Consider the following 18580-nt stretch of genomic DNA (forward strand, 5'->3'; position numbering starts at 1 on the left):
ATTTATTCTGTTACAAACTAAAATATCTGGAACAATCTTACATCTCTAAAGTTTTTCATTTCTTGTGTGATCTGATTTTAATACAAAATCAGGAATTTTAACTTGTGCAACAAGAATGTCCTGATGTAACATGTTAAATGTTTAGGCACTGTGAAACGGCGATGCTGTTGTTATTTCTTCTTGTGTGAATCCAAGACAATTCTCCTGACCTCAGTGGTTTACACACATGAAACTCTCAGATGTGACCGAGCTCTGCAGAATTTAGGCTTCTGGTGATCTAAAGTGAGCAAGACAGTTCTGGGCATATGGAAGCTGATCTCTGGAAAGCTTTCACAGAATAAGCCTTGATTTAATTTTTATGTTGACTTCAATTGTTAACTGCTTTTGTGAAATACGAGCATTAAGATGTTGTGAACCTTTGGAGTAAGCAGGGATGGTGTATTTTATATATGGTCATCAAGATTCAAATAGTATATAATTTCATAGCATAGAAAAGCTGCAGTGTAGTTCTCTACATAGTAAAGTTGGCTGTTTAGCCATTTATCTCACTAGGTCAGGATTTTTACTCTGGGGACTTAAATGTAATTGAAGTGCCTTGGTAATTTGTGGTCATTTAACATATTTCAGTTGGGTTATTGTGTGTGAAATACAAAGGTGTTTTAGACTGACTGAGGGGTCATCGACCAAAGCAGAAAGGAGAGAAGATTTCATTCTTCCATCTTTTCACGAGTCACTAATACATTGAAATGAGTATTGGTAAACAATGCCTTATTTTCTTGCCTGTTGAGCAAAGGGTGTTATTTCCTTTCACAAACGTGTGTGGGAAGAAATTGGGGAAAATGGCTAGTTACACTGTTTAGCTATGACTGACAAATCACAAATGTCATCAGAGAGTTGTTTATGCCAGACTGTTCCCATTTATTATAATAAACTGATGCAATTTATACTTGTAGTATATGTTGGTAGATATAACCTGGAATCTTTTGTTTCCTCCAATAAGAGATGAATGTATTTTGATCATTTGCGAAAGGAGGGATTTTCCACTCATTTGCGACCCTCTGTCCTGGAGCATGCTGCTGTCAGAAACAGCAGCCCCATTAACTTCATATGACTTCAGATTAGGCCTTTTCATTGCTACAGCTTGGGACCATCCTTCCTGGAGAGCCATGCATTAAAGCAGTTGGAAAACTTTAAACAAAAGGTAACATACTGTCTTGTGAAAGAATTTGTGTCTTAACACAGAAATAGGCAGTCATCAGTCTGCTTTTCTGTGCCATTTTCTCTTACCTGAAGCTGGGTAATCATATTCTCTCATTTCCTCGGTGAATTACAAGAATAGTTTCTCCTTTTCTTTTAAAGAAATCAACTGATCTGTGAATAAACCCATTGATTTAAATCAAAAGACTGTTGCAGTGTGATTAAGAACTGCTAAATTTTACTGTCCCTTTTTTGGGGGGTGATTATTTTTCTGATGGAATACTGTGCAAGACTAGATTATTTGGGAGAATTGGCTTATTTTTACTTGTTTTAATGTTATAAATAAATCATATGATCATGCATGAGAAGCTGAGGTCCTATATTCTGTGTTCCTAGCACATCAACCAGTGTAATTTTGAGGATTAGAATTTTATTTCATAGAATTGTCACCTTGATAGTGCAATAACATTTAATATTCCTCCAAGTTCTCTATATACTCTTAATACTTTTTTTAAGTGATTATGAAACATAATAAAATAATAAAAATTAAACATTCTGGAGGACACAATGTCTAGCCAAATATTGCAAATTATATTTGAAAACTAGGGCAAGATTTCTGGGGTTTATGTTTCTGTTAGTTCAAGTACCACAAAACATAAATGGATAATGCTCAGGACAGAGGATGGGATTTCCAGTGTAAATGTGTAGGAAAAAAATCTACATAATTACAGTGCATTGCAGCACTCTAGCAATATCTGGTATCACTGCAAAATAATTTAAGACAAAACTGTGTATTACTAGGCCCAACATTGGCCTCATTGCTTGTTGCATCCAAGTAGATCATGACTTGTGCTGAAGGAAGTGGGTATTTAAGTGTGTCTGTGCATGTAAGTGAAATAAGCCTATACCATGTAAGTTTACATGAGTCAAAGACAGGCCATGTAAAGCAAAACCCAAATAAATAATGAAAATGCACTGCAACTAATGAAAACACATGTGCCAGAGAAAGTAGGTACTACAGATGCTTAATAAAACTTAGCCTTATGGTGAATTATCACCACAGAAAGCTGCAGATTTTCAGGTGAAAACTGGATAAACTGAGGTAAACTAATTTCCATGAAGAGAATCTGTTTTCTTTTAGGCTCTTCTCATGGGGTCTTTTTCATGAGAGATTCTAGGCAAGGTCCTTTTTCTTTCAGGTTCTATTGAAGGAAGAACATCAAGGAGCCCCCCTGCTCCTATGACCAAGGGTCAGGCAGGGTCCTTAACAAACCCAGCAGGGACTGAGAAGAGGAGGGGACAGTCCCTGGGGAAAGCTTGCTGATGATGCCGCAAAAGTTGAATTACAGCTAAGGACAGTGTTAGGGGTCTGTATTTCTACAATAACACCCTTGGATGTTGTGGTGCATTGACCTGGGCTGGACACCAGGTTCCCACCAAAGCTGCTCTATCACTCCCCTCCTCAGCTGGACAGGGGAGAGAAAATACAGTGAAAGACTCATGGATCAAGATAAGGACAGGGAGATCACTCAGCAATTACCATCACGGGCAAAACAGACTCCACTTGGGGAAATTAGTTTAATTTATTACCAGTCAATTCAGAGCAGGACAATGAGAAATAAAACCAAATCTTAAAAACACCTTCCCCCCACCCCTCCCTTCTTCCTAGGCTTAACTCCACTCCCAACTTTCTCTACGTCCTCCCCGCAAGCAACACAGGAGGACGGGGAATGGGGGTTGCGGTCAGTTCATCACACATTGTCTCTGCCACTCCTTCCTCCTCAGGGGCAGGACTCCTCACACTCTTCTCCTGCTCCAGTATGGGGTCCCTCCCACGGGAGACAGTCCTTCACAAACTTCTTCAACATGAGTCCTTCCCATGGGCTACAATTCTTCACGAACTGCTCCAGCGTGGGTCCCTTCCACAGGCTGCAGTCCTTCAGGCACAGACTGCTCCAGCGTGGGTCCCCCACGGGGTCACAAGTCCTGCCAGCAAACCTGCTCCAGTGTGGGCTCCTTGCTCCATGGGGCCACAGGTCCTGCCAGGAGCCTGCTCCAGCACAGGCTTCCCACAGAGTCACAGACTCCTTTGGGCATCCACCTGCTCCAGCGTGGGGTCCTCCCCAGGCTGCAGTTGGATATCTGCTCCATCATGGACCTCCATACATCCATGGGCTGCAGGTGGATATCTGCTCCACCATGGACCTCCATGGGCTGCAAGGGGACAGTCTGCCTCACCATGGTCTTCCCCATGGGTTGCCGGGGAATCTCTGCTCCGGCGCCTGGAGCACCTCCTCCCCCTCCTTTTTCACTGACCTGGGTGTCTGCAGGGCTGTTTCTTTCACATATTCTCAGTTCTCTCTTTGGCTTCAGTTGCTGTTCCACAGGCTTTTTCCCCTTCTTAAATATGTTATCCCAGAGGCACTACCACCATTGCTGATGGGCTCAGCCTTGGCCAGTGGCGGGTCCATCTTGGAGCTGGCTGGCATTGGCTCTATCGGACATAGGGGAAGCTTCTAGCAGCTTCTCACAGAAGCCACCCCTGTAGCCCCCACTGCTACCAAAACCTTGCCACACAAACCCAATACAGATGTGGTGTTGTTTTCAAACAATGTGATGAGTGGGAGGGCCATCAGCCCCTTCCATTTGCAGTAACAGCACTTCATCTAGCCTGAGTATGTCTGGAAAACTTTTGTCAAAGTCCCTTCCTGGCTAATGCATGCCATGTAAATATCTACTGTCTTTGCAAATATAGCACACAGCTTCATATTTCTATCAGATGGCACAGTGTTATGTTGGGTTTAATCGCCTTTGTTGAGATGTGATACAAGCTGATGCTCCTGAATGTGGAGCAGAAATATAATCAGTGCCCTGCTCTCAGCAGTGGCAGGATCACTTTAGCTCCTGAAGGAATTCCTTTTCAATTTTTCACACACTTAGACTCAGCAGCATCTCCTTATAATTTTTTTTGGTTTGGTGTTTGTTTTTGTTGTTGGTGGTGGTGGTTTTGTATATTTACAACACAATACTCCAGAAACTGTTTAAAAACTTCCCAGTCAATAGTATGGGGGACTCAGCAGTCATGAATGTGAAAGAAAGTGCTTCTGACTCTTCCAAAGGGAACAGATACACAAAGCGTGAAATTTTGAAAGGCATCTATATCTTATTCTTAAAACTTACTTTTGAAATCAGGATTTTAGGCTTAAAGGCTTTAATACTCAAAGAATCATAGGAGTCAAAATGCTGAAGACTGTGGAGCTGATCACATGCTCTGCCCTTTAGGGAATTCACAGCTCCAAATTAGCTGCAGGTCAGTATTTGCATAAATTGGATGAAGTTGGTCCTGTTGATGTGTGTACAGACAGCTTTTCATTAGCTCCACTCAGTCTCTCGGCCTATCCTGGGTAAGCTGGCCCTTATCCAAAAGCAAGGTAGTTGTGTTAGCATCATGCTGTGCCTGAGCAAATATTTTCTGCTTCTCAGCAGGGTGCTTCAGCCAAGGCAGAGCACTGTGCTGGGAGGGTCCTGTGATTTCTGGGGCTGGGCTGGCTCCTGGTCTGCCTACCCACAGCAAGTACTGAGCAGTTGTGCAAACCTCCCCTGAGGTATCCGATGACAGAAATCTGCAAGTTGAGTGAGGCACTTCCTAAGGCAGTTCTCAACATTTTTAGACTGATCACTTCCCTTTTCCTTCTTTGCTGTAACAGCTGGGCCTCCCATTTGCATCACACTCACACTTGCCCCATCCCACCAACCTCCTTCCAGGCTTTGGTGGCCCCAAGGCAGCAATGCTGAGCAGCTAAAGCCTTGGGGACAACTTCATATTTCTCTCCTGTTGTCGGCCTGAGTCATTGAAACAACTTGCTTTAGCTGCATTCTTTAATTTGTGCTAGGATAATCAGGGCAACAGAGACCATGTTTTGGTTTTAAAATACCACCTTCCACCTAATTATTTTAATTTCCTTTGTTATAATTTCAAGGAAAAATGAATTAATCGCAGTGAACAAAAATGGAAGCTAAACATATTTTAAAGCAAAGAGAAGTGTGAATATTCAGTGTATCTGGCTGTTCCCTCTCACACTCTATATATGTTCTATTTATAATTAAGTTAAAGGCATTTTGATGTTTTGTTCGCTTTTCATTTCTTGATGGGTTGTAAAATAAATACATTGTAGAATTTCTTAAAAATGACACCCTTAACCTGGAACTACTAAACCAGGCCAATGCATTCTTCCCAAATTCAGGTCTTTAACATGGCCTGTAAGAGACTCCACATAAAGATTGTCTTTTACTGGTACATGTCAAATATGGTAGCTAATAGAAAGTTACGGATGAAAGGTCTCCTAATGCTGTAATGTAGTGTCTTGAACACACTGAAAGAAATTAAACCTTTTAAAGAAAAATACAGAAAATTTAATTTTAAAAGCCTGGTACAGTTCCCGCTAAAACCAGCTGGGTATATTTACAATAACTTTGGTGAGAGGTAGAATGGTTCTTTCTAATTATATCTAACTTAAGAATGATTGGATTGGGAAAAGAAGAAATTTCTTCTCCTGGTGTTCTGAAAATTTATACTGCACAAAGAGATCAGAATTGATTAATCTCATTATCAAATTCTAATGATAGAGTCTTATATCAAAGATGCAAAAGTACTTGATATATGGGATAATAAAGAGAAAAACAAAGTTAAAATACCAACAGAAGACTGCACATCTAATCAGTTTCCTTGGTGTGGTGCTGGCAGGAATTTGGAGCTGATTTATATACTTAAGATGAAATAGTGAAAGAGTTGGAGCCTTTAAGTCCTAAAGGAGAAGAATGTCTGCAAGCTAGTTAGTGCATGGGCTAAGAGATCTTTTAATCACAGGAATTTTAAGATACTAGGTTGGTGATGAAATGTCACATCTCCTAATGGTTGCTATATGTATGTTCCACACAGATCAAAGGGGAAAGCTGCTTCTGCTGCTCTTTGCCTGCTTTTCTCTTGAATAAATGTATATTCTCATTTAACCATTTCATTGCATTTCGGCAAATACCATTTCCACAAAGAAACAAACTAACCTGGATCTGAGAAAGAGAAATATTTATCAAGAAATATCACAGAATGAGTAAGAGTACTTCCTGCTAGCAGGTCATCTCAGGCAGCTGAGGTGGATCATGTTCAAACAAGAAGCTTTTGCTAGGAGCTGAATACTGCTAGTGGAAGGACTGGGTGCAACACTGATTTGTGCACCTGCACAAATCTTGTGGTGACAACAGTAGGAACTAGTTAAAAAAGTAACAACACTGTGGAAAATGGAAGCCTTTCCACTGCCTTCAGTGTACTGGCACATTCATCTGTAATCTTGCTTGCTTGACATTGATAGAAATAAAAAAAAAAAATTGGTCTTTAACAAACCAACTAATAATATTTGTCAATTATAAAGGTTTTTACAGGCATGGGATAGAGATTTGATCATGTAAATATATAGAGCGTTTATGTTTAACCAGATAGATAGTCTTGGTGATCTTAGTTCTGTCATTATCCTGAGTGTTAAGTCGAGAATATTGCAGTATAAGCTTAGTAGAAAAGCAAAGGTGTGATTTGGTGTGTTCGCGCAATGTACAGAAAAAAAGGGCCCAGTTCAGAGTAGGGTCTCCAGGGGAGTTTCAACCCCTGGTATTTTTTTTAGCTCTGGCATGACTTCACACTGCTGTATGGCAGCTGTACCAAAAAAAAAAAAAAGAGGTCTAGATGTATGGAACAGGATGAACTTTCAGCTGTAAGAAAGACTGAGCCCATCTTTAGTGTCTTTCAGTCAGCTACTACTGTTGTTGCATAACTCAACTGTTCTAAAATAATTCAAAACAAATCAGAAGTGATGTAAACAAAAGGTAAAAATAAAATGAAATGTTTGTTTTAAAACAACAAAATGTCCTAACTTAAAGTTTATCTTAAATTATTCTTATTAATTTACATTAGACATATTATAAAAAGATTTCCCTGCAGATGCTTTGACTTTTTGTGAAATTGGGTCTAGTGGAATGCGCTGAGCATTATCTTGCTCTGGGTGCTGGTCATTATGATGTTTCTAAAAAAGAAAAAGTGATACAAGGTTTCAAAGAAGCATTCGAGCAGACAAAGGTACTTAATGATGGTACATTATCTTTTATTCAGAAGTGGAATTTTCTGCTTGTAATTCAGCATGTTCAGAGCTGTCTGTGTAAAGGCTAACATGGTAAGGACCAGTGTGGGTACCATTAAAGCCAGTGGCAAACCAGAGACTCGCCATTATGTGTGTTGAGCTTACCCCCACGAACACCCACCTAGCTGGGGGCCAGGCTGCGGTACAGACCCTTGGACCTGCTTTTGGGGCAGGAGCTGTGGGCTTTTCACATTCTCTCCAGGAATCAAGAACTGAAACCACAATTTCATTTTTTTCACAGATTCTTTCTTCCCTCTGTCCCCACCCCACCAAAAGCAAAATATGTTGTTTTGAGGCTCATAACTTTGCTACAGGATTTACAAGATTTTCTTTTGACTAAGTACATTGTAAGAGGCGTGCACAGAAGAAACCTTTGGAAGTCAAGGAATAACTATTATAGATGATATTATAAATGATAATGCATATGAATGTTCTTAAAATACAAGCAGGTGCAGAAAAAGACATCAAAACTATTGTATTAGAGACTATACCTATTAATTGGGCATAATTATTTCAGGTAACTTAATTGTAACAAGCATGATTTTTACCTCTGTGAAGTTGGCAAACTGAATGTGCATTTGTGTCACCGTCCACCCTCACTGCCTTGTCAGACTAATGGAGATTTGTTTGAACTGAAGAACCAACTTTTCAGAAGGCTTTAATGACTTTCTCAAATGTTACGTTCTTGTTTTCTCAGTCTCCATCTGTTTTTTAAAATGGAAAGAAAAATGCAACAAAAATAATCCATTTATTTTTCCCAGGAAAGACTTAAAATAAGAAGTAGTGTTTTAACATACATGCACTGAAAATGTAGTGTAGTTCTCTTCCATTTGTCTTTCATAAACACAGGGAGAATATTAAATATGGGAAGTTTCCCTTACACTTTGATTATTTGTTGTAATCAAACTGTGTGGGATCGTAAGCACAAAAAAATGCATTTTTCTTTATTTCAAATGCAAAATTAATGCAAGTGTGTGGCTTGGGGACCTCCTGTTTGGAGCATGTTTATTGCTACCACCATTCTCACATTTCTGTCAAGCAGCAAGGCTTCTGGTTTTCCGGAGTTTTTTAAAACAGGCTCTTGGCTGACTCAAAGTTATGTGAAAAAATGGTGAAATATCCCATAAGCTGGAACATTCTCAGAATCTGCAGCTTCTCAGAGCAGTTAATCTTCCTGTCCATTTCAAACTTTATGTCAAGAATATGAATCTCACTAAGAAGTTGCATGAGGCTCCTACAGTCTGTAACTTCAGGTGCTGTGTACTGGTAGAGGGCAGAAATCCTAGAGTTTCAAAACCCCACCATCCATGAAGAGCCAGGCCAGCTCCACCCGATTGCCAGAAGCAATCGAATTAGAGCATTGGAGAGAAAGATCTTAGGCTAAACAAATGTGCATTTCCCCAAAAATTGTTTTCACTGCTCTGCTCCTGACAAATACAAACTTTTTTTTAACCCTGATGCTGTAAATTTGTAACTCTGTGTTGTTGGAGTAAGGTGACAGCTGTATATCTGTATAGGGTATCCTGGCTTTTAATAAAGCAGCAGAGAGATGTATTATTGGTACCTAAAAATCTACATCACTAACGAAAGTGCGTGCAACCTGAAAGCAGTCTTAAGGGATTAAATAGATTTTGCAGTGAAAAGAAGAACATAGAATCACAGAATATCTTGAGTTGAAAGGGACCCGTAAGGATCATATCGAGTCCAACTCCCTGCTTCTCACAGGACTATCTAAACTAAACCATATGACTAAGAGCATCGTCCAGATGCTCCTTGAACTCTGACAAGCGTTTTAGGTAAAATCTTTTCTGGGATGCTGTCAGGGTACAGCTGGGGCCAGGACTCCCCGGGTGCCGGGAGCCATGGAGGTCCCCAGGGTGGACAGGCAGGGCCTGGCAGCCAAGCGCATGTCCCAGCTGCCCAAGCCAGGAGCGGGACAGCCTGGGGGCAGCCCCAGCACCAGGCATTGGCACCTCCCTGAGGATGTGGATGGGGAAAGGCCGAGACTGGGCTGGGCCTTGGACCCACAGGGGCGGGCCTATGGCCGGGCAGGGCAGGGCTGCGAGAGCTGGAGATCCGTCCTACTGCAGCATCGCTGAGGCAGGGACTGACAGCCCCTGGTGGCTGACATGGGGTCCTGGGCTGTGGGCAGGGTGGGGGAAGCCCCGGGGGACTGGGCAGGGACAGTCAGGCCAATCATGCCTTCAGGACCCTGACAGATCGTTTTTAAGTATATGAAAGTATTTATTCATGAAAAAAAATCCAATCTCATCTCAGTGTGTTGACTTTAAAAGGGATTTTGAAATGATCTTCGAAACACTGGTAAGTTTCTTCTTCTTCTTTTAGCAACTGCCTTTTGTTCCTCTGTGCCATGCAGCCTGGCACCAGCACCTTGTCAGGCTGCTCTCCCCATCTGTCATGTTGCGTTCACCCACTCCTCTGCTTGGGAGCATCCCTGAGGGAAACTGACTCAGGCACACATAGGGTTGAGTTACGGCTCTCTGCTACATTGTGAAGAAAGGGGTTCCTTTGAAGGAATCATTTTCCTATGTTTTTTATGCCTCGGGGCTAGATTTATCTTGGACTTATCCAAGGAGCAGTGTGGAGTACCATCTTAAAAGTAATTTCTATGTCTTGAAGCAAGAAAGGAGAAATTTTAAATCATCACAATCTTTTCAGGTGTAATCCACAATTTCCTTTTGTTTATCTAGTTGCTTTGACAGACTAATGTGCTAAGGATAGAGCCATCTCCTTTACCTCCTCCCCTTTCACATTTACCTACAGATGACTCCATGCTTTGTTTTTCCATGCATACCTATGCTTCATGTGGAGAAGGTCCTATCTAACCCTAATTTGTTTGCTTTTAATCTGCCACACCCTTGCTCTTTTGATATCAAGAAATCCCTTTGGAGGTCCAAGTTTACAACTGAAAGGTTTTAATGGTTCTTTCATTATCACTCTCTCTCTTTTATGTTATAGAACATGAATGTATTCCCACCAAAGTTCTGGATTTCCTAAGGGTGTGTTCCCTGCAATATTCATGCTGCCATTCTGTGTTTACAAGGTGTCTAAAATGTACAGAAAATGTTAAATTTGGTCACTTTGGTCTGGATACTGTTGCACATTATGTAACACCCCAGGGGTTTCTATAAATAACCAGAAATTTGTAACAGTCACTTGGCTGCTGTGTGGAATAATGTTCTTTTGACAATGCTTTGAGCTGGAAATCCAAACCTGTAAGCAAATGCTGAGAGTTATACATTTGTAAGAAACCAAGAACACCCTGAGTTGTGCTGAGCAAATGCTGACTAGTTTATTCAATTGCATTAGGCATTGATTGAAAAAATATTTTTTCATTTTTGTGGAGATGATATATATTTCTCTTAGCTTTTTCAATAAAACATAGGTGTAATGGAAGCTGTTGTTTTGTTATGATTTTTATATTGAATTTAGATACTTTTTTATTTGTCTACAGATAAGATAGTGAATCAGGGCTTCATTTGAATATGAATTTTTCTTATGTGCATGAATCTTTCTCCACAGTTAGTTCTGCTGGCTGTGGCTCTGACTTATCCCACTCCACAAGCAGAGCTGGCGTATTGGAGAGGTTGTAATGGCTGTTCCTTTTTCTCTGTTTAAGGTCAGAGTTGTGTTCTGCCTGTGTTGGTGGTCAGCCAACCACAGAGCAGAGTTAACTTTACAGGCATACCAAGTTTTTGTTTAACTAATTGAATTGAGATTTGGAACATTTAAAATACAAATCTGTTAGACCAGTAGAGGACTTACACTTGTACTTCCCCTAATGTAGTTATATAATGGCATTTAGGTGTCTTTAAATACACAGGAATAACTTTACTGCTGTGAAGTAAGTTTATTCTGATAGGGTGAAGACTCATCTGACCAGCGTAGGCATCTATGTCCAAGCCTTGTGTTCCCTTTACAACAGAGAAATGTAGGTATTTCTACACATTGGACATGATTCATTCAACCCTGGGTTAGACATCTCACACAGATTACATTAATTTTATTCCAGAAGCACCTGTTTCTGTTGTAGCCTGTAAAAAGAGGAGTAACTAGTTTAGTTGTAAAGTGAGTGAAGCAAAGAATTCCACACTATCCACACTTGCACTACATTAATTGTCCCAGAAATAAGTTGTGTAGTTTCTGTTTGAAGATAAAGTGATAACCTCCTACCTCTCTCCTTCCTCTTTCCACCTAGATTTCTGTTAAGTCACTGGTTCATTCTTCTGCTTCCCAGCAAGACTGATCACCTTTGGCAGGTCTCACAAATCTCTAGTAATGGAGAGTCCAGCTCATCACCTCTTGATGTTTCCATTCTCACTGTCCCTATGAATAAAAGAATATCCCACGTGAAACTCATTCTTTTTCCAATTTGAGCCCTTTAATTCTTGTTCATTTCACAGTCACAGAAGGTTGAGTTTGGAAGGGTCCTCTACAGATCATCTGGTTCAACCCCGTGCTCCAGCAGGGCCACTTAGAGCCAGTTGCCCAGGACTGCGTCCAGATGGCTTTTCAGTATCTGCAAGGATGGACACTCCACAGCCTCCCTCAGCAACCTGTGCCAGTGCTTGGTCACCCTCTGTAAAAAAAGTGTTTCCTGATGTTCAGAGGGAACGTCCTGTGTGTCAGTTTGTGCCCATTGCCTCTGGTCCTGGGCATCACTGAAAATAGCCTCACTCTGTCATCTTTGCACACCCCCTTCAGGTATTTATGTGCATGGATAAGATCCTCCTGAACCTTCTCTCCTCCAGGCCAAACAGTCCCAACTCTCTCAGCTTTTCCTCATAGGAGAGATGCCCCAGTCCCTTAATTACCTTTGTGGCCCTTTGCTAGACTCTCTCCAGCATGTCCATGTCTCTCTTGTACTGGGGAGCCCAGCAATGAACACAGCACTCCATGTGTGGCCTCACTAGCGCTAAGCAGAGGGAAAGGATTACCTCCCTCGACCTGCTGCAGCACTCCTCCTAATGGAGCCCAGAGTACTGTTAGCCTTAGACACAAGGGCCCATTGCTGGCTCATGTTCAACTTGGTGTCCACCATGACCGCCAGGTCCTTTTCTGCAAAGCTTTTCCCACTGGGTTTGTAGAACAGTCTGACCTCTTTGCATCAGATCTTAGTGTATTTGAAGAGTTTCATATCCTCACCCTGAGATTTTTCTTCTTTGGGGTAAACCATCAATTTTTTTCAGATTTTTTTGTAGGTCATATTTTCTAGACCTTTCATCACATTCATTGCTCTTCACCAGCCTCCCCAGTTGATCCACCTCTTTGTTATACCAAACCGGAACAGATTTGCCCATCTGGGGCCTGAATACTAGTGATCAGAGCATAAGGATTAATTCCTGTGTTTTGCAAGCTATATTCTTGTTTACATAGTCCTGTATAGTGTTTTCTTTCTTAGTGACAGCATGACTTGTTGGCTCACATTCATCTGTTCCACTGTGTAGACTCTGGGCCATCTTCTTAGGAACTGTTAGCCTGCCTGTATTTTTTGCATCTGATTATTTCTGCCTGAGCATATTCATTGCCCTTGTTTTGAATTCTGTTTTTAGCCCATTTCTCCAATTTAAGAGATTTTTTTTTTTAATTCCAGTGTTATTCTTCACACCTGCAGCCCTTTTTCTAGATGTGTCACCTGGAAACTTGACAAGCAGAGTCATTACATTTCTTTCTTGAAGTGTCCTGTTCCCTTGTCCAGTGCTAACAAAATGCCCTAAGGCCCTGACTGCTCAAATACTTGGGAATATCTTGCTGAGACGCTGCCATATATCCTACAGGACAGTCAGAGAAGTGAATCCAGCTGTTTTAAAATTTAGGCTAGCAGCTGGCTGGAGACTATGTCTGCAAAAGTTTCCGAAAATGCTCTAAAACCCCTCAACCTTGTTGAAGCAGAGGCTTGGTTCACTTGAGCAGAAGAGCAGGTTATTATTAGTTAGGCATTTTACAGGATTGTCTGTGTCTTCTATTGCTTCTCACACATAAGTCTCAAAGTGTGTTACAGGGTGGTCAATATCATTGTTCCTGCTGTGCTGAAATGCCAAATAAGCACTCAGAGTTGATAATTTGCCTGCGGTTACCCAGAAGCAGAGCAGAGGACTCCAGAGTGGCTGTTTAGGACATTATTCACTCAATCAGTGTTTGCTGAGAAGAATCCACGAGGGGAAGGTTGACACAATATATTCACAAGGACAGAGATCACATCAAAGAGTTTAACACCTCAAATTGACAAAGGCGAAGCAGGCGCACGGAGGGATGCATTAATTTTCTTCTAGTCTCACAGCAGGTTAATGGAAGAAACATGGCTCCAAGGCAGGTGCCTGGCCTTGCTGACAAGCAGCCCACCCCCAAGCTAGGCTGGCTCAGCAAGGGTCTGTGGTCACACTTTCTCCTCCTGAGCTGACACCCTGTTTTCACCTGACAGTGGAAGAGAGAAGTGATAATATGAGATACATTTATTTTGCACACCAGTGAAGTTCTAGGCACAGAACTCTCTGGCAAAGGGGAACAAAATAAGAAGAGAATTTAAAAATGCTGTACCATGTATTTCACATTTGACAATTTGTACTTCAGAGTTAAAACAATTTCATATGTGCCCTTTGAAAGCGTGAGGCTGCATGCATGAAGAAAGTATCTATTTCCCTTATGTTTTGAGCAGGGACCCATATGTTTTAAAAATTAAAAAGAACAATTAGTCTTGGAGCATTAAATCTGCCCATCTGGGTAGCTGACTAGCTTTCTCACAGAGATGGCTGTCCCAGAAAGAAGCTGAGGAAATCAGGCTTAGAAATGTAGATATTAGTAGGTGTGCGGGAACATAAATTAGGAAAATCGACAACTTTAATTACTTTCATTTACTTTCATTTGCTGAGTTCTCAGGCTGACATCAGAAGTTACATCTGTCAGGTTGCTAGCAGGGTGGGGTATGGAAGCAGAGGGGCATGGGGACAGGATAGGCTCAGTTCCCATGTTGACAGTAGGATCTGCAATAACAGCATATTATCTGATGTAAGAAATCCTTAATAGAAACAGGAGCTTCCCAACATCTCCCCCAAACATGAAAAGTACCATGTAGGGGTAGCTGTCAGCTCAGCAGCAGCATCTTCCAGGACTCAGGGTGCTTAAGTCACGTCATTAGTACAGACACCTCTGGATTTTCTGATTGAGGTTTTCCTATTTTACTTGGAAGGATAATGGATGGAAGGAGGATTAAATGATAAAGTGAATCATGTGAGAGTGAGGGAATGCCTACACAATGAAAGAAAGGGTGACTGGAGGAGACTGGAGATTGTGTGGAATAGAAAAATACAGATTTAAGGCGTTATGGTGACTAACACTGTGCTAAGATGCACAACGTTTTTGTATCATGCCTGTTTTGACTACGAGATCCTTGCGGTAAGGACTGTGGTTTCTTTAGATCACCTAGCACAGTATTGCCCTGGTCTTTGTGCATTCCTGGAATGAAAACATTGACAATGTTTTTCATGGCAGAGGCCATGGCAGGCTGTATTTACAAAGACATCCAGTTTATCCAATTGAATTATTTTCTGCTCAAACAAAACATGTTCATCTTAGCTTTCTGTTTGTTTGGTTTTGTTTTTTAAATGCTATATTCAGGTGAGAAATGTCCTGCTGCAGTATTTGACAGTCACTTTTGTGTGACCTGAGTAAGTTAAAAATTAGACTGTATGTAGCCCCAAATGTCAAATATATCATTACAGTTGGTTTTCAATGTCCATTTCAGTCTGGTAGTTTTGTGCTTGACTGCCATCATGGAGCAAGAGGTAACAAGCCAGGGCCTCATGGAGCCAGAGGTAACAGCCACTGGACAGCACTCAAAACATCTAGCCATTTAAGAGGCAAATGCAAAATCTATAAACCAGTGTGACGAACCACCTGCTGCTCCTTTCCTACTGTTCCTTCTTCTATTCTGCAAATACGAATTACATGAATCTATATCACCAAGAAATCTGCAGACTCTAACAGAATGTCAGCCTTCAACTCTGCTGCATGTATGAGAAGGCAAATAGGAAATAGGAGCACTGGTACACTTTTCCCATGCCATTCATTACTTTATGGAGTTCTTTCTCATATCTGTTCTTATTTGATTCTTCTATAACATGGCCACATTTGACTTAGTAGCTGTTTTGCTGAAAAAGAATGGAAGCTACTTCACCATTTCACTAACTGGCTTTCAGATAGTTGTCATTTCCCTTGAAGTTTTTGCTTTTTATAATTTATAGCTAAGTAACGGAGAAGGACCTGCCCTGGAATTTGCTTTTAAGGCCAGGTACCTTCCAGGAGCAAGATTTAGAAGCATTATTTACACACCATTCTGACAAATACATGTTATTGTGGTTGCTTTCTTATTTAATTGGGTTGAAATAGAATCCAACATCTGATTTGGGAGTACTTTTGTGTCAGTACAGGCTATTTTCTGACTCACCTTGGTGAGTAGACTGTGTGAGTCTCATTGCTTGAATAGGTGAGTGTAAGAGGCTTCTGTATAAAAGGCTACAGTTTATTATTTTAGCTGAGGGAGGAAAGATGGGGAAAGTAGAATGGGGATCCACACCTATCAGCTAATTTTTCCTTTTCTAAATTCTATTTTTATTTTTACAGGTCATGGAAATCAAAGGACAAATGATTCATGTGCCAGAATCAAATTCAATTTTGTTTCTGGGGTCCCCCTGTGTGGACAAACTGGATGAACTGATGGGGCGAGGCCTCCATCTTTCGGACATACCTATCCATGATGCTACTCGCGATGTCATATTGGTTGGGGAGCAGGCAAAGGCCCAGGATGGCTTGAAAAAGCGAATGGATAAGCTGAAGGCAACGCTAGAATGCACACACCAAGCCCTGGAAGAGGAGAAAAAGAAAACAGTAGATCTCCTTATTTCTATTTTCCCTGAAGAAGTGGCTCAGCAGTTATGGCAGGGGCAGCAGGTTCAGGCCAGGAAGTTTGATGATGTCACCATGCTTTTCTCGGACATTGTTGGCTTCACTGCTATCTGTGCGCAGTGCACGCCCATGCAGGTTATCAGCATGCTGAACGAACTCTACACGCGGTTTGACCATCAGTGTGGATTCCTGGACATCTACAAGGTAACAGCCTAAGTCCTAAGTTAGCAAAATCTAATTGAAACTAAGATAGAAAAAAATCCCAGTAACCATATTCCTAAATTACAGACCTTCCCTATAAAAAAGGAAAGGCAATATTTTTGTTCTGTGTGAAAAAAATAAATCTGAAATATGCCCATTGAAAATCAAATACTTTGATGCTGAGCTGTCATCATGGTTCCCCCATGGGAATATGTGCCTCATATTCCCATTTTCTTATAGGAATGTACACCTCTTGTATTATAGCTTGGTTTCCTTTAGGTGACACATCAGCCACAGTGTCCTAGGGATGATGAAATGCACAGTGATGATCCTAAGCCAAGCTGCAGCAGCTGGAAGACACTCAAATAGTTTCAGCTGAAACTTGAATGGTTTAGGGTTTAGCCACTTACCTTTCCCCTGAAAGAATTTAAATTTTCCATAAAGAGTAGAGCATTCACTAAAAAAAATGTTGTGAAAGATTTAAACTTCCACTGAAAAATGGGAACAGGACAGCAGATGTCCATTCATAGTAAATGGAATGAGTGGACATGGCACTGGGCTGCCACGCTCCTTTACTGCTCTGCGGAAAAGGAGATGTCACATGTGTTGGTCCTGTTACAGCCCATCACCTTCACTTCTTTTCAGTGGATTTGGTGTCCAGTATGTATATTCTTATAACTGAATGCACCTAAGAAAAAAAATGTAGTTGTAAAATTATATATTGATTTCGTTTTCTGTCTGAGGCTTGCAAACTTAATCACCAGTTTTCAAACTGTTTCAAATAGTATTTGTTGATAGGCTATAGAGAAAAGGTCTTCAGAAGAGTGCTGACCATTTCATTTTTAGCCTGTAATACACTTTAAAAGGCATCTCAAAATATTAATTACCCACCTAAATAATAATTGTGGCTGAAAAGTTACAATACATACCACAGATAGAACTGAACATGGTATAGATATAGGTTGGTAGGACAGTATACCAAGGTACAAGATCACACTGTAAATAAGTTTTGTGCTCCTGGGCTAGGCATTTTTATTACTAATGCTCAGAAACCAAAGGCCATGCTGGGAGAGGACTGCAATGGAAGGTACCAACCCTCATTTGAAAATTGTTACAATCTGAAAATTGTTCTGATATAGTCAGAAAAGATTGGAAGTTTGATCTTTGTTTGTATTAATCTGATGTTGCTGCATTGGATCTCGAGCCAGCTCTGAGAACAGGACTTGAGGAACTTCTGACCTACAGTCAAGAGTGATATCTAATGACCTTGTTTTACATGCTGTATCTGGTACATGGGTGTAGTTAGTGTTTTCCCAGATGATTAACTTTAGTTAGCTGTTTTGAGGCATTCAGGACATTCTTTGTTGAAAACTATGGTTGCATGGGAATAGGAAATAAAGTATGTAAAACTCTATGACCTGTTTGGAAGGAAGGTTGGTTGAGTCCTGTGAGAACACTAAGAAGAAATATTTATACATAGGTCATTAATATTATATCATTTGGACCATGGCTTTCTGCCTTTCACCTCGCTTTTTGCCACTTTAGATAGAAAAATGTTGCTGTATGAAAATAGTCTCCTGACCAGTGAAATAAGATGACAGCTGCTGAGATAGGCAAAATAAGATTTATGCATTCAGAAAAGGAATAAACACTCCAAAAAGTTAAGACCCCTATGTAATTCTATGAAGAGGGAAAAAACAAACCTATTTTTCCATAGAAGGATGTCTTACACCTCTAACACCCTTTCTCCACTGTTACTGCCTTAATATAGCCAGTTCTTTCTCAGATCCTTTCATCCTGGGTTTTTCTCTGTCTCTCTAGTCCCCCATGTCCCCTGAGCCTCCCTACACGTCCCCTGCTTCCTTCCACAGCCCACCCGTGAGCAAGGCAGTGTGCCCTGTGGCTATTTTGGAGCTGTATATACCTTTTTCTTCTCCCCCCAGATCTTTTTTTCATTTGTTTTTTAAACAGAAGTCTAAAAAAGTTACTGTGAGGTTAAGTGAAAATGACTCAGTTGAGCATTACAGAAAGACAAAACTCGGGCAATGAACCCTTTTCCTTAGAGAATCAGGCTT

At 41.0% G+C, this 18580-nt stretch overlaps 1 protein-coding gene across 1 annotated transcript in view; it reads left to right on the forward strand.

Annotated features, from left to right (window-relative positions):
* GUCY1A2 (guanylate cyclase 1 soluble subunit alpha 2) overlaps positions 1 to 18580 on the forward strand; it is a 161434-nt gene that overhangs the window by 76084 nt on the left and 66770 nt on the right. The window contains exon 5 of the mRNA XM_075050423.1: positions 16023 to 16508. Coding sequence (XP_074906524.1) covers positions 16023 to 16508 — 486 coding nt within the window. The remainder of the gene's footprint in view (positions 1 to 16022; positions 16509 to 18580) is intronic.

Source organism: Buteo buteo, chromosome 18 (genome assembly GCF_964188355.1).
Source record: "Buteo buteo chromosome 18, bButBut1.hap1.1, whole genome shotgun sequence".
NCBI lineage: Eukaryota > Metazoa > Chordata > Aves > Accipitriformes > Accipitridae > Buteo > Buteo buteo.